Consider the following 15721-nt stretch of genomic DNA (forward strand, 5'->3'; position numbering starts at 1 on the left):
GACTGATTTTAGGCCAATAAAGAATTTATTCTCTAGAATTTTACTCATAGCAGTGTGGAGAGGGCCTTTAAACATTAGTTATACCCTCATGTTTAGACCTTTAAATGAAACTTGAGTATTATTAAACAGGAAAATTAATAAATAAGATATAAATAATTCAATTAATTAAAACTTTTGAAGCATCTCTTTAAATTTCTGTGACTCACTGTTAGTTAAATGACTGTTTTTTCATTTTTTTAATTTATTTTTTATTTTTCCCTGGCGCCCTTCATTCATGCTGTAGGAGTCCCACACTGAAAATGTAACACAGGTAAAAGTATGAACGTACAATCAGGAAAACGTTTTTAATTTTTAAAAGTAAAAGTAGTCAATGTAGATAAAATTTAATAAAGTAAATAAATATAAAATAATAATAATAATACAATTATTGAGGAAAAGCAGAAAGTCCTTATATTTTATAAGTTGGAACCATGAAATGTTTTTGCATGAAAATGACAATTATCAAAGTAGTTTCTGTTTTCCAATCAATCAGCTAATCATTTCATCTGCGCTCTACAGTGTATTTTCATATAGTTTTTGCATATAACTCTTCTGTAAAGTCACTCTCAACTAAAGTTATCAATTAACTGTGGTGAATTAAGAGTTGTCTTCTAAAATCTAGTGGAATAAAAGTAGAAAGTGAAATTAGATTTAATATCAAATAAAGTAAAAGTAACTTAAATTTGTACTTAAGTACAGTGATTGAGTAAAAGTACTTTACATTCCACCACTGCCCCTCATGCACACTCCTCCTTGAGCACTAAATCATAAATATATCCCCTTTCATAAACACTCCTTTTGGACAAATTCCTGCTCCCTGGGGGCTCCTTCACACCCCTTAATGACTAAAGCAGAGCTGCTGTAAATTATATAAGCACAGCGGCCCATAGTCACACCGGGACATCAGTCACTGACATGGCTGTGCAGGGTTCAGAAGGGTTTTGGCTCTCGCTGCCAAACAGAAACGAAAACACTGTTCACCCAGTTGGCAGACTCCTCAAAAGGTTACAGATATCAGAGGTGCATTTTTATCACTCCTTGTCCTTTTTTTTTCCTTTTGAGGGTTAGGGGATCAGGTATGCAGCTGTCTGTGTCATTCATGGTTTAGAGTGTGCATGCATGAGAAAACACTGAATGTTTGTTTAAAAATGTTTTAAATACTTTTTGTGTGTGTGTATTTGTGTGTTAGTATTTGGTTTGTTTGCATGTTTATGCTTGGTGTCCAAAAGATAAGATTAAGGCAAGATTATATTTTCTTAACTGTCTACAAACATTTTTTATTTTTATTTTACAAGTGCTCAAGTTGTATGACACAATGAGTGAAAAAGCCAAAGGGGTTGCTTTGGAGTGGAGTGTCAGTCAAGCAGCAACACACTGGAGACAACTTAACCTCTGACCCCAACACTCTTTGAAATGAGTAGACTACTTGACCGGAGCTGACAACAATCCAAGCGTCTCTGCAGCTTCCAAGACACCAAATTGAAAGTGAAGGAAGGAGCACAAAGAGGACGGGCTGAAAAAAAAAAGAAAAGAAGAAAGATAGGGCGGAAAAAAAGAGTTAAAAGGGAGCTTTAGAAAATACTTTGAGTCAGAATGTGCTGGGACAATTGAAATCCTAGAGTGTGTGAATAATTCAAATTCATTTCTGATGAAAATGACAGACAATTCTGCAGATATCATTCATAAAATGAGGCCATAATTGTGCTTTTATGAGATTTTGGCTGCATCCAACAGGACATAAAGGGAGCAGTCTTTATCTCTGAAATACCGCCTTATCAAGTCTTTGAAGAGTGGGTGGATGACTCACAGCGTGCCTTTCCTAAAGTGGTGAGTGTCTGCCTCGTGCACTTTCCATCAGTACTCTTTTCTCAGTCACCCTGCCGGTTTTCTGTCTAATTTTTTATTTTGTTTTTGTCACCATCTGTAATTTTAGCATGAAACACATGAACCGGACCTTCCTGCTGTCTCTTCTCTCCAGATGCCAGCAGATTCTCGAGGACACTGGTGTGGACGTCAATGGACAGCAAATCAACATGACTGTTTCCAGCACCACAGTGAGCCCTCAGTCCAGCACCAGTCCAGCGTCCACCATCTCCAACTCCAGGGAGAGTTACGACAACGCCTACTGTTACATCCTGTTTGTCATGATCTTCTACTCCTTCCTTGCCATGACACTTTTCAAGTGCATAGGCAGCGACGAGGACAAAAAGGACCCCTACGAGGAGTTCATGAGCGCTGGGCAGCCGTCAGCACAAAACACAGGCCACATGGTGGAGAAGTTTTACTTTGAAGAGGAGAGCAGCCTGTGAGCCTTTCTAAGGAGGGAGAGTATGAACGCATGGGGGGATGTTTTGACAGTCACCAAGCCAGAAAAACGTCAGTGCAGACTACTCAGGCAAGACCTGCTAGTGATTTTGCGAAAAAAAACTGTAGTAAGTTCATTTTTTCCCCTTCTCCCCCTTCCATCTGACAATCAGAAATCTCACGCAAGCAGAAGGGCAGGAGGAGACGGCTGCCTCTGATGATCTGAGAGAAGGGTGGAAACATGGAGAAGTGTGGGTCAATGGCAGGCCGGAATCTCCTCCTGTGAGGCCCAATCAGGATCAATAACACCGGGGCCTTCGACATGCACACACCACAGGGGAGCAGGGATACCTCGACAAACTGATGGTGTGGACAACATGGACACCGTGTGTGATTGTGTGTGTGTGTGTGAATGAGAGAGTATTGACCTGCCAATTGATTTTTAATTCTCAGACTTAAGTTTAGCTGAATTGAACAAATTAAATAAGAGATTTACATTATCTTAATGCATTTAAGTGTAAAAGTGCTCAGATAATGTGTATAAGAATTTGAAATTTGTGTATGAATCAATAAAGAGTTTTTTAAAATCTTCACCAAAAAAAGATTTTTTTTTGATGTTCAAGGGAAATGGTGGAGTGTATATAGAGAGCTTTTTTTTAATTATTTTTTTTATATTTCTTATTTCTTATTTTTTATCTGCCTTTTAGACAGTGTGCGCTGCAATAGTTTGACTACTACCATATTGGTTTTGGTTGTACTGTGCTAATTGTCTTTGATTCATTGAATAATTAGTAAAAAAAAAGAAAAAGAAGAAAAAGAAAAAAGCCAGACATTTAAACTAAATTGAGATATGGTTTTATTAAAATAAATAAATAAACTATGGGCTATACTTAAAAAAAAAGAGTAATAGAAAATGAATAGGCAAAACTCATCTGGGGTGCCGTACAAAAACAAAAAAGGAATGATATTTGCAATTTTGCATACTGTATTGCAGTGCTTATTAATTATTGATGTTTGTTAGCTAAGTTAGTTATTTGTTGTTATTTCTTATTAGCTGGTGTGTTTGTTAGTAATAAATACAATAAGTATAATGATAACAACAACAATAATAGTCAGAATTATTACTATTTTGGGGGAATGGGGTGGATTGGGGGGCACCAGGAGAAGCCTGCCCGGGGCCCCGAATAAGCCAGGTCCGGCACTTAATTTCACTTTAAGGTGTACAATAATTTCAGTATCAGCCTGCACTTTAAATGGTTGCCAAGATATGTGCCTACAACAATGTGAAACTATGCAGTGTTCCTGAATGAAATAAAAATGACACCCCACTCTCAAATTGGTTCTAATTAAGCCCCAGAGCTGCATGCAGCAGCCAGGACGGAGCGACATTCCTTTGCCATTACATTGTAACTGATCTTTGGAGACTGGACGCAGGCTGCTTCAACCTCCCGGTGACCCCGTATGATCTAAGTTTACAAAGCTGTGGCGAAACGTGAACCTGGGACTCACTCTGCAGAATTAACTTCAATTGCGCAGCGGGGATTGTGGAGAGGAGCTCACAGAGAGAAACACACGCTTCTGATTTGCACCACACGTCGCTAACGTTACTTCTGCGGAGGAGCGAAGAGGACGCTTCAGATTAACGGGCTGGCAGCTGGACAGCTCCAGTATGATCGCGCAGATGCACTAAAAAAAAAAAAGGCAGAAGAAAGAAACTCATTTATATCTTTTGCACTAAATTAAAACACCCGGGTCAAAGGTGACAATGCCGGTCTAATTTGAACTATCCGCTCCTAAAGGTTTCGCAGCTCCCGAGGCCATGTGGACGTGTTTCTTCTCCTTCCCTCATAATTAAATTTTTGTCTCATCCTCCCCTTGAAGTGCTGGGGTCACCACGTGTAGCTCTAACCCCAGCCAAACAACACTGCCTTGATGTTTTGGGTAAGCTTCCCTAAATAGTTAACTCTGACCAGACTCGACCACTGATCATTAACATTTATATTTTCTCATTTTAACTAACAAAGCTCATATTTTTTCAGTCTGTTCTCACACTGTGGGTCTAGCTGTAAGTGGATCTTACTTAAAATAGCATAATCTTGGAAACTGATTGCCTTTATAAAAACGGAAATATAACTATAAATGTTATTTATGTTTACTTTAAATCTAGGTGTTCAGTTTATTCGAAATGTAGCTGAATTAATTTAATTTTGTGGAGTTGTTGCAAACTATAATCACAAGCAAAATTACCTTGTTCTTTCTAAGTGTTAATATTTTAAGTTTTTTTAACATATTTAAGAGAATACAAATATGATTGACTAGTTTGCAACCAGCAGAGCACACATACGTATGTAGCGCAGTAAAACTTTATTTTACTGAACTTTACTTTACTGGCGTCTCTAAAACTTTCTAAAGATTTATTTAATTATTAGTCATTTTTACATTTCAGCAATTTCACAAAATTAAGTACATATAGCTAAATTCTAAGTAAACTAGGTATAACGTAAATTTAAGATTAAAAGTTATATATAATTACTTTTTTTAAGGCAATCAGTTTCCTAGATTTATTTCAGCTTGTCAGATTTTACAGTGTAGCTGTTGCCAATCACAATTGGTGACCAGAGGAAACTTTTTCTGAGGTGCTCATTAATCATTAAATACAAAAACAGGGAATAATGGAAAAAAATTCTCCATATCTACATTTTATTTCGTGCATTTAATTTTATAAATAGGTTATTGTTGGATGGAATTGAAGGAGACATTATTGAAGAGGATTTTAATTTGTTACGGGGAGCTGCATCATGATCCTTGATGATAATAGCCATTCACAATAGGGATGCTCGATATTGGATGTTTTTGCAGATATTCAATCTGCCGATATAGCACCAACAACATATCACATATATATCACAACATATCATTTTGCATATCAATATATGCATTTTTTCCACACCTTATCGTGTATCCCTACTTCACAATATTTTTTCTTTGAAATGTGGATTTCTTTATACATGTATTTGTGATTCAGTGAATAAAACCACAGCAGCACCGTATGGCTCAATTACACCATCGTGCAAAAGACTTGCAACATCTTAAGTCACACCTGGTCAGCATCACATGGTCTTGTTATGTCAGTAAAACAATATGACGGTATGAAAAGAGCAGATTTAAGAAATGTAGACTACTTTCGTCATCAGTACAACAAGCACAGACAGATGACGAAACCACATTTTTAAGTGTAGCTGTTGGACGAAAGCTACATTCAATCTATTTTGCTCGAGGCTGTCTGACTCCAATCCAAACCTTCCTGTCACAACATCTCAAAGGCCAACGGACAAATTAATACAGGACACTGTACTAAATGTTGTCGGAAACCATCTGGACAATAATAAAAACAAGAGATTTCATGGGTGACATGGACCGGGACAGGTGGGGTGAATACAAATAATATACCTCACCCATAGGGTGGAGGATTGCTACAGCACCCTTAGCATCTCTCTATTGTGAAGCTGCAGATGATCTACTGGATGAAATTTCTCAGATGGGTTCATGTGTCTTGTCTTCAGGCTGCAGCATTTACAGTTCTGCGGGAGAAGAGCTTGGGATAGCCTACAAATTTAGGAAGCAGAGCGAAACCACAAACACACTGAATACACCTGGAAACAGCACATAATGGATGGTCCTTTGCGATACTGTAACTTCATGATGTTTAATTGCAAACTGCATGCACATCCAGTCGACCAAACGTCTCCGTTTTTCTCGTCTAAACAATCCCTTTTTAGACATCTCCAGAGAGGAAGGTGACAAATAAAACTTGTCTCACCTTTCAAACTTTTAACTGCATCACTGAGTTTGACAAATATCAGTTTCACTTACTGTTCCTGAACTGATGGGGTGTTGTAGTTTGGCCTTTGGTCAGAATCTACAGATATGCTGCTATCTGCTGGTGAAGATGCGGCACTACTGGTACCCAGAGTTTTGTTTTTGACAGTGTTGTCCCTTCTACAAGCACAAAGAAACAAATGAAAGCCAGAGGTGTGGCAGCAACACAACAACTGAAGATTATTTTTGCCTCAGACACTGAGAACAATAATACATTTTCCGATGTATTTCAGCAAAGGCGAGATTTGGTTTAGAAAAACCTCATAACATGCATGTAGTAATAGAGACTGTGTATGCCAGGGGTGTCCAGGTTTTTTGAATGGGGGGCCACATTTGATAATGTGAAAATATTTGGGGGCCAGCTGTCAGTTGCATTATACAGGTTATTCAAATCAAAACAAAGCAAACAAACATAAATGACACAAGTGCATTTGTGTAATCTTTAAGTAAAAAAGCATTCAACCTTCCACTGATCCTGAAAGCTGTGGCACTTGCTGTCAACTTTATGCTTTTTTGTTGTGGCCAAATCTGCTGCCTTGCAGAAAATATGGTGTTAGGTAATCGTTAGTTTGCTTGTTAAGTTCCTGCGTGGTGGATGTCTACAAACTGTAGGATCGTCCTGCCATTGTGAGGTTAATAACATAAATGCAAACTGATTTTGCTTGATTAACCAATATTGTGTTAGTATATTTCAGAAGACAAGGGTCATTTAAAATCAGCCTAAAGGCCACAATTAACCCCTGGGCTGGACTTTGGACATGACTGGTGAATGCTGAAGCCCTGCAGTCATCTCTTGGTGTATCTTTGGTGCAAGGTGTTGAAGCAGAGGAGACTTTCGACGCTGTGGTTTTGCCGCCATCTTCTGGTGTAGTTCAGTTTTTGACACACTGGAACATTTTGACAGTGCAGTAATGAAAGCTGTAGTCAAGCAGAAATGTTTGTGGCCTATCTTTAAACTGACTTACACTGAATGCATATTATTTGGTGGGTGGGTCAAATTGCATCTTGACCACCATCATGAATGATCATTTAAAAAGACAGCGTCATGTGTTGTGAGAGATCTCACATTACTGGGAAGCATGGACCAACACAAGGAAGAGACAGTCTGGGCTGGAGGTGGGGTTGCCGTACACTAAAATCATCTATAAGAACATTAAAGAAAGGATAAACACGTATTTATTAAGTGTCAAATACATCTAATCGATTACCTAAAGAACAAACAACACGGGCTAATATTCAAAAAATGTTTTATTGTCTTTTATGTGTTGTATGTATTTTGTTCTGTCTTACCTATACACAACTGCTATTTTTTTTACTTTAGGTTTTCAAACTTTTTTTTTCAAGTGTTTAGAATTAAACAGTGATGTTTAACTCATAATTGTGGAGAGGCAGCAAACTTATTAGCAGCAGGAAGTAAAGTGCAAACCAGCATAATTGAATGCCTAAACAAAAGCCCTACATTTCTTGAATGTTTTTTTGAGAAACAAATGAACATTTTCAAAATACTATGGGGGACATCTCTCCTGTGTCACCCCCAAAATCTACATCTATGATTGTGACTACACTTGACTAATGTTTCTATGAATGTACCTGCATAAAGAGTATTTCCCTGACTCAAATTAGAAAATCTCCAATGCACAAGCATTCAGACACATTAAGACCAAATGTCAGCAATATTTTAATATTGCACACTGCATTTTTTTTCTACCAACATCATCAGATAGTCAATTTGGAGTCTAATAATGTCATGTGTATGCTGGAGCACCCATGTAACCAGTGCACACACTGACATTTATGCACAACTAAAGAGCATCACCTTTAAAAATTACCATGCATGACACTGACACGATATTAATATCTATGTCTAATACACTCAAATAATGTTTTTGAGTCATACAAAAACGAAACTCTGATTAAAACAGAAACTTAACAAAAGTAACAAAATTTGCGGTGGCATTTTATAGTGAAGGATTCTGATTCTCTCAAATTAGGAAAACAGCGCCCGTAGTGGCCGTTTAATGATATTGCATCATGGCAGCCACAGCACATGTGCAGTCTACACCAATACATCCATGGTCTACACAAGGAAAGACAAAGTTAAAATATGTATCATTTAAAAGTTAAACTACGGTAAATTTAACCCCGGCGGTGAAACAGCGGACTCATATTTGAAAGGGAGCTTATAGTGTGACGTAAGTTGCACTGTGGCCTCGCGACACCAGGAAAAGAGAAAAGATAGAAAGTCAACAACATTTTCCGCATTTTCCAGCAAAATAAACCGGAGCTGGCGTTTTTTTAGTGTAGCAAATGTTATTCCAGTTACCGTTATGCGACGGTAGCAGTGATAGAGAGAAGACACGAGGAGTTTTTTTCAGTAAACAAACTAAATTAGCATCACAGCAACACTTGCAGAGGGACATTTTGGGGATGTTGACTACCTGGCGTCCATGACGGAGAGGAGAATTGACCTGGACGTCGAATAAAGTAAGTGAAATTCAACTTCTGACTGTCTCTTTGCTAGCTAGTGTCTTCTGTTACCCGCTGGTCTCTCTGCAGCTTTCTGCGTTATGTATTTCTTGTGTAGTCGCTGAATTAAATGTGTTGTTTGGCCTCTGACACTGTTGTGTTGCAGCTGATGTGTGTATTTGCTGATGTTGTGGAGGTTATTTTTTGTACTGTGCCTTGCATGTAAGCTAAAAAAGCTTCTGTGTTATTGCTGCTCTCCTCACAGACAGCTGAGAAATGATTAATGTGGAATTTTCCTATAATTTTGCACTTTTGTCCACTCACTGATTTGTGAAAGAGCCTGCAGCAGGTTTGCTTTAGTTGCTTTTGAGAATTTATTTATCCTTGTTTTGTTTGTAAGCTGTGCTGCAGAATGAGCTGTAAACTTGTGTAAGTTAAGAAGGTTGTTTTAGTTAGACCATGCATAAAGACTTTGGAAGTCATGTATTTGATACATGCATTAATACTTTTTAAGTCTAGAGGCATGTAGTGGTTAGAGTGCAGACTGCAACCAACTGAACATTTTCTTGTGTGAAGAGCTTGTAGCAAAACTACAGTGGCTGATGTGAATGACCCTCTAGAGCAGCTGTTTGGTTTGTTCACAGACTTCAGTAATAACTAGACAGCAGACCAAGTATGATGCTTATTCATTCCTATGGAGGTAATCAACTGGCACATATCGGCGCAATGCTCAAAAAGTTTTCTAGCTAAGTATGACAGATTTTTAAATCGCTTTTCTTGGCTCTAGGAAATTTTCACAAATCTAGAACCACTTTCTGTTGGATATTTTGGCCTCACTTTTGTATAAGGGGGGGTGAGTGAAGATGTGTTATTCAACTAAGTAATTGGTTTGTCCATTCTAGGCTACTGTAGAAACCGAGTAGTGGAATCTGTGGAGGAGGATGTACCTATGTTTGTATCAGTGGTTCATTGTAAGGTAAAGCAAACAACACTTTTTGGTTTCAGGTGATTGAACACAGATGAAAACTTAGTTATGAATTTTATATTCAATTTCAGCCAAAATATCCTTCTAAATCGTACACTCTAAACCTTTTATCTGAACATGAACTATTTAATTGGATTGTTGTTTAAACAAAAATATCACCTTAGCTTAGAGGAAATGCAATGAATGTTACTACTTTTTAAACCAAATGACTAATCAGGAAAATTATCAACAATTTTATTGATAATGAAGCTGCAGTCCTGTTTTTATTTATTTATTTACTTACTTTGCACTACAATGGCACAGCACCACAAATCTGAATTTGCTAACTTTTGTTGTTGAAATAACCCGCTGTTATAACCTATACTATAATGACCTGCTGATTTGGCTTCTGAACCACCCCGTTGCCTAAATGAGCTCTTAGTTTCAGAGCTAATTTAACTGGCCCCTGTGGTTTAAATGGGCCAGAACCACCACTGCCAGCATAATTAAACTTTTGGCTCATCATCTTCCGTTGAAGTGAGGAAATACCACTTACACACCCTTTCTTGCCAAACAGCACTACCTCGATCTGCTCCTGGCTGCTCTGCCTGCTCTAAGGTTAACGCTCAACAGATAGATTATGTGGTTGTAAGTCATTTTAACACCCAAGGCGTTACAGATTACTACATTACATCTTTAATAGCTTAATTAGTTTGAACATATATTTGTGTTGTTTCCAAGAGTTGTGAGGCCTGTTGTCACAGTGCAGCTGCAGCCAGGTCCTTTCTTAGGTGGGCTTGATGTGTCTGATCGTCGCAGTGCAGCCCTCACAGTTCTGCTGGAAAAGGCTCTGGGACACAAACTGTGAAAGCGTGAAGACTCGCTAATTAGGTTAGCGACAGAGGTGCGTATATTATTGTTATTATTTTTTTCTGATAACTATATGGAAAAGTTTGTTTGTAGCTACTTACATCAGACAAAGCCTCTAAAATCGTATTTTCCTCATTCCGGGATAAAACAGATATCTTTAGGTGAACAGTCACTATTTGGGCATCTGTAGAAGGAAAAGTTCAAATAAAAATGTAAGTCAAACGACATAACTGAAGCACACAAGTCCTTGTGACTGACTTTACCTTTACTTGAGCTTGTGGTGGAATCTGAGATTTTGTTGGACTCTCCAAGTTTGCTCCCATCTGCTGGTGAAGATGTGACACTACTGGTATCTGGAGATGTACTTGTTTCTTTCAGAGTTGTCCCTGTTGTCAGGACAAGGGAACTATTAGTGTGCATGCCAAAGGAGGTGAAATGCTAACTGAGCATCATTGTAAGCAATTAAAAAAAAATCAGTTTTGACAAAAGATGAAATAAGATTAGAGAGCTTTATAAATAATAATATAATAATAATAATGTCAGTCCCTCCAGTTTGTAGCAATGTTGGAAATGCAACAAATAATGCAGATTCAGCCAAACTCTGTGATTTCTGTGCAATCTTGCAATTTTTTTGTGCAATCATCACAATCACATTTACTGCAAATTTTACTACTTAAAATGGGGAAAATCTCATTTAATTGTAGAGCTGCGCACAGCACAATGATTTGCTCACACACAGTGTGACAGGGCAAACTATTAACATCAAATAACTAACGTTACCCTATGGTATTGGCAAGTTTAACAACAGAGTCGGGCGGCTTTGATATCGGTGTTAACAGCTTGGTGCTGGATGTTAACCACAGTAATTGTTGGCAAATAGCTGTTGATGCCCCCACCATGGCCCCCTGATTCCCACCAAATATATTCTAATTCTGTGGGAAACACCAAATGCTCATAGTAATGAACTCAGAGTCCAATTTTTGCACTTTTCACTTGCCACCGCAATTTCATTGCAAATAAACGCCTGTGAACATTGTAACATGTATCACAATTTTTTTTTTAGAAAAGCTGCTGTAAAATCATGTATTTCAACCTACCAAATCCTGGAGAGACAAAATACGGATTGCTACATTTTCAAAGATGACATAAATATGTAAAATGTACTTGTTCAAATGTGATTTTTTTTTTTTTTAAATTGCTTCCGCAGAGATCATAATGACCAACCTTTAGCTGTGGAGACTGTGGATGCTGAGGTTGTGAGGCCATCTAGTTGTGTAGATGCACTGGTGCTTTTTTGAATGGTTGTTGTTGTACCAGAAACTGTGGACACTGAGTTTGTGCTCACATCTGATGATGCAGTACTGGGTGCTGTTGTCGAAGAGACAGCAGATGATGAAGATAGCGAGATTTCTGTCATTGTGGATGTACTGCTTTTACTTGTGCTTGTTTGTGCTGTGTCGGAGGCTGTGGGTGCTAAAGATGTGCTGACAATTGCCAGTGTTGACGGAGTACTGCTGTAAGTTGTGGGTCCTGGAGAAATAGAGTCTGTAGAGGATGTTGTGCTGTCATCTACTGGTGTAGATGTGCTACTGTTTGTTGTGCTAACATCAGTGACTGTGGGTGCTAAAGTTGTGCTGGTAATTGCAAGCATCGTGGGAGTACTGCTGTTTGCTGTGATGGGTGCTGCTGTTGTAGATGTACTGCTGTTGATTTGTCTGGTTGCTGCAGTATCAGAGACTGTAGATGCTGAAGTTGCATTCACTTCAACCAGTGTGGATGCCGCAGTGTCGTCTGTTGTGCTGGGTGCTGTCGTTATATCGGGTGACAAAGTCGTACTGTTATCTACTTGTGCTGATGTACTGCTGCTTGTTTGGCTGATCCCTGTAGTAGTAGATCCCATGGAGGCTGAGGTTAAGCTCATATTTAAAAGTGCAGATGTTGAACTGAGTATTCTTGCTGACGAAACTGCGGATGAGAAAGTTGTGACATCATTTGCCAGTGTAGTTGAAGTACTGCTGCTTGTTGTGCTGGCTGTGCTTGGGAGCTCAGTGAGAAAATCTGCAATCAAGAAGAAATATTTGCACAATAAATATAACCTCATCTCAGTCTCAATTCCTAAACTGACATGCCAAAATCACTTTCTGTTTTTTCGTGTTTATTCATTTAATTATTTATATAGTTTATTTGCTCAAGACAATGCAAATCAACATAGTATAACGTCAGCCTGTTACACACAAGCTGCAGTAACTGATGTTTCACATATAGATATAATAGCTGTTGCAAGTTTCTCACTCCTGTCCTTAGTTAGCATAGTTGCTTAGTTTGCATACAGTAACAATTATGGTAAAAAAGGAGAAAATATTTAAATATAAATATATACAATATTTACACCAATGTAGCATAGAATTACAACATACAGCTACCATAAAAACGACAAAAAGACACAAAAGTAAGATATCAAGGTTAAAGACAGTTATGACACTCAACTATAAAACCGTTACAAAATAATCAAAAATGCTCACGTCTCTGATTTGGCTTTAGCTTACCTTTTAGCACTTTTGTTAAAAATCGTAATATCTTAATCTTATTTCAGTTGGTAGTGTGCTTCACTTACCTTGTGTGCAGGTTGACCTGTAGTCAGAACAGCAGTCATTGAATGTCACACAGGCCTCGTCACAGAAACAGCCCCTGAAACAGTTGGAGTTTTGACCGGGACAACACAGCACAGGTGGACGTGCACAGCCTGGAGCACACACAGCACAACTGTAAGCAATTACTGTAATTTCACTGCGTTGTTTCAAGATCACCACGGTGCCTTAAAAAAATCATGATTGTCAGACTGTAACAAACAGCAGCAAAGTGGATGACTAGTAGCACAGCTTGTGCTCGAGCAAGTAGTGCAGATATGATGGTAGTAGTAGTTGTAGCTTAGGGCCTCTAGATTGAAGGTCTGTGAGATATTTTGTGGCTGCCTGGTGGAGCTGTTAGAGCCCAAGGAAAGGTTGGAAAAGATCACTCAGTCAGAATGAGAGTTTGATGCATCTTGTGTGGATGCAACTGAGAAACATAAAAGGGACGTGTCTGATTTTTGTGGGGCTGAGTTGGAAGGTAAAATATGTTGCACTGGAGGAATGTGAGCAGGAAGCACAGTGTATGAGGTGGTGTTGTGAATGTTACCTGTTGGCACTGCTGGCTGAGCTGAAAAAAACAAAATGAAAGGGACAGTGACATGTCATTCCATGGTAATGCAGGATAAACAGCATTTAAAACTTTTTTTTTTTACACACTGGTTGCTAGTGAAAGCCATTAAAAAAGCCATTTTCTTGTAAATGTGTGGGGTTTGATGCTAGTTGCACATTAGCCACTACAATAGACCCTGTTGTGTCATGCCATACATTGCATCCATAGCTGTCATAAGACACCCTGAAAGTAAATACAATTTGGTGGCATTAAGTAATAAGTAAGGAGTCACACAGTTGTCAAAATTTCTAAGTATTGATTTTATGTCAGGAGGAAATTGTGGCTAATCATTTGTTCACATAATTATTGTCATGATAACTACATCATGCTTCACTGGCTGTATTCCATCTACAATCGGTACAATTGCTGCAACTTTATTCTTGAAAGTACCTCACCAGTAACTTTTTTTTGGCTTTACATCAGTTGTGCTACTTTATTAGAATTACTGCATTTTTTATAATAAAGACATTAGTTTGACAAAATGGATTGATTTTTTTTGTAGGAAATGTTGACTGAAAAAAAAATTCACTCTAACAAAAGGTGTGTGTCTGTGTGTGTGTGTGTTAAATGCAGTAAAAAATAGAAAAATGGGAGGGAATGCATGTTTTTTTTCATGCCTAAAGGAAGAAAAAAAAAACACTTGAAAATATCTTGACTGACTTGATTGTAATAAATGTATAAAAGGATTAACTTAAACATTTGCTTGGGATGAAAGAAAAGAAAACTGAGATGGTTGTCAGTGGCATTAATGTTTTTTTGGTCTTTCCTGTAAGATTAGATGAGATCAGTTACAACAGATAGGGAACAGTGTATTTTCAGGTTTGACAGAAGATCATAACAGGCTCTTCAAAAGTCTAATACTTTTTAAAGAAATTACTCCTTTGTCTTTTGTACTTTTTTTTCTTAGTCAAAGAAAGGGTTGTAATTGACATTTTATGCAACATATATTCAGGCCTTTTCTTTAATTTGTCACTGTATAAATAACAGTTTTCCCAATAATCGTGTCACTTACCATTATCAAGTCTACACCAAACCTTTACATAAGACTTTCACACAATTAAGTGTCTTTTCTTAACCTCAATAAAAACTGGATGAGTAATTTGTTATTCTTCAAGCCTATTTGTAAGGTTTATTTTCAGACTGAGGTCACTACAATTAGCACTGATAAATGACCTCTCACCAGCATGTAATATAACAGGTGGATGCTGTTTACTTACTACTTTAATTGCTTATGACCTATAAACCGAGTCAGAGATTCAGCTAAAAATAAAACTTAGCACTCAAGGACATCGACCAGATCCAGCAGGAGCTGCACTTGTGAGGCCCATTAAATTATTATTTACCATAATTTTTTGAGAGTAATCTGCTTAGTCATGTAGTATTTGAATTATTTAATCATTTGGCAATAGATGCTTTTCACAATCAGGTCAAAGAACAATAGAATAAAGATAGCTAGTTATGCAATTATTAATCAACCTCACTCTAACTGTGTATCTTAAATTGTTAATTGTGTATTATTAGATAATTATGTCATGACTTTAATTTTGTAAACTGTTAAGTGTGATAATATTTCACTCACCATTATACAGAAGTAGCAACCTCAGCAGGAGAACAAAGCACAATGCAAACCCATCCATGCCTGTGTGTGGCTGCCAAATGTAAGACTTATTTGTACAGGTACACTCCTGACAAGTATAGTCCTGTTGTCTGCCTGAGAAAGACAGCAACCTTGTCTACTGAGAGTAATATCATGTTACGGAAGTTCTGTAATGATTTTTTTTCTTTCTGTAATGATTAGAGCGCAGTCAGACTGTAGATATGTCAAGAATGCAGTGATGGCTCCGCTTCAGACAGGAAGACTAGACTGATGGCTGATGGTGACCCAAACGCACCAGTGCATGTTTATGAGAACAGCAGTGATTTAACAGAAGATCTACCAATGCACTGACATTCAAATAC

The 15721-nt window shown here is 37.9% G+C and overlaps 2 protein-coding genes and 1 long non-coding RNA gene across 3 annotated transcripts in view; 2 read left to right on the top strand and 1 right to left on the bottom strand.

The window, feature by feature from the left end:
• Positions 1–1859: 1859 nt before the first annotated feature.
• LOC148188091 (uncharacterized) lies at positions 1860–2910 on the top strand. Its single transcript, XM_088085318.1, has 2 exons — positions 1860–2415; positions 2517–2910. Exon 1 carries the CDS (start codon positions 1974–1976, stop codon positions 2346–2348), a length of 375 nt encoding a protein of 124 aa, XP_087941444.1. The 5' UTR covers positions 1860–1973; the 3' UTR covers positions 2349–2415; positions 2517–2910.
• Positions 2911–8270: 5360 nt separating this feature from the next.
• The window catches only part of LOC148188092 (uncharacterized), a 197247-nt gene continuing 189796 nt past the window's right edge, over positions 8271–15721 (top strand). The window contains exon 1 of the long non-coding RNA XR_015778143.1: positions 8271–8706. This is a non-coding gene — a long non-coding RNA (uncharacterized LOC148188092). The remainder of the gene's footprint in view (positions 8707–15721) is intronic.
• On the bottom strand, positions 9837–15608 carry LOC121952030 (uncharacterized). Its single transcript, XM_042498540.2, has 7 exons — positions 15342–15608; positions 13700–13720; positions 13137–13265; positions 11747–12580; positions 10786–10908; positions 10624–10706; positions 9837–10514 (listed from the first exon to the last, which is right to left on the bottom strand). The coding sequence occupies exons 1-7, from the start codon at positions 15397–15399 to the stop codon at positions 10440–10442; spliced, it is 1323 nt and encodes a 440-aa protein (XP_042354474.2). The 5' UTR covers positions 15400–15608; the 3' UTR covers positions 9837–10439.

The sequence above is a fragment of the Plectropomus leopardus genome, chromosome 12 (assembly GCF_026936395.1).
Source record: "Plectropomus leopardus strain MGB_pleo_1.0 chromosome 12, ASM2693639v1, whole genome shotgun sequence".
Classification (NCBI taxonomy): domain Eukaryota; kingdom Metazoa; phylum Chordata; class Actinopteri; order Perciformes; family Serranidae; genus Plectropomus; species Plectropomus leopardus.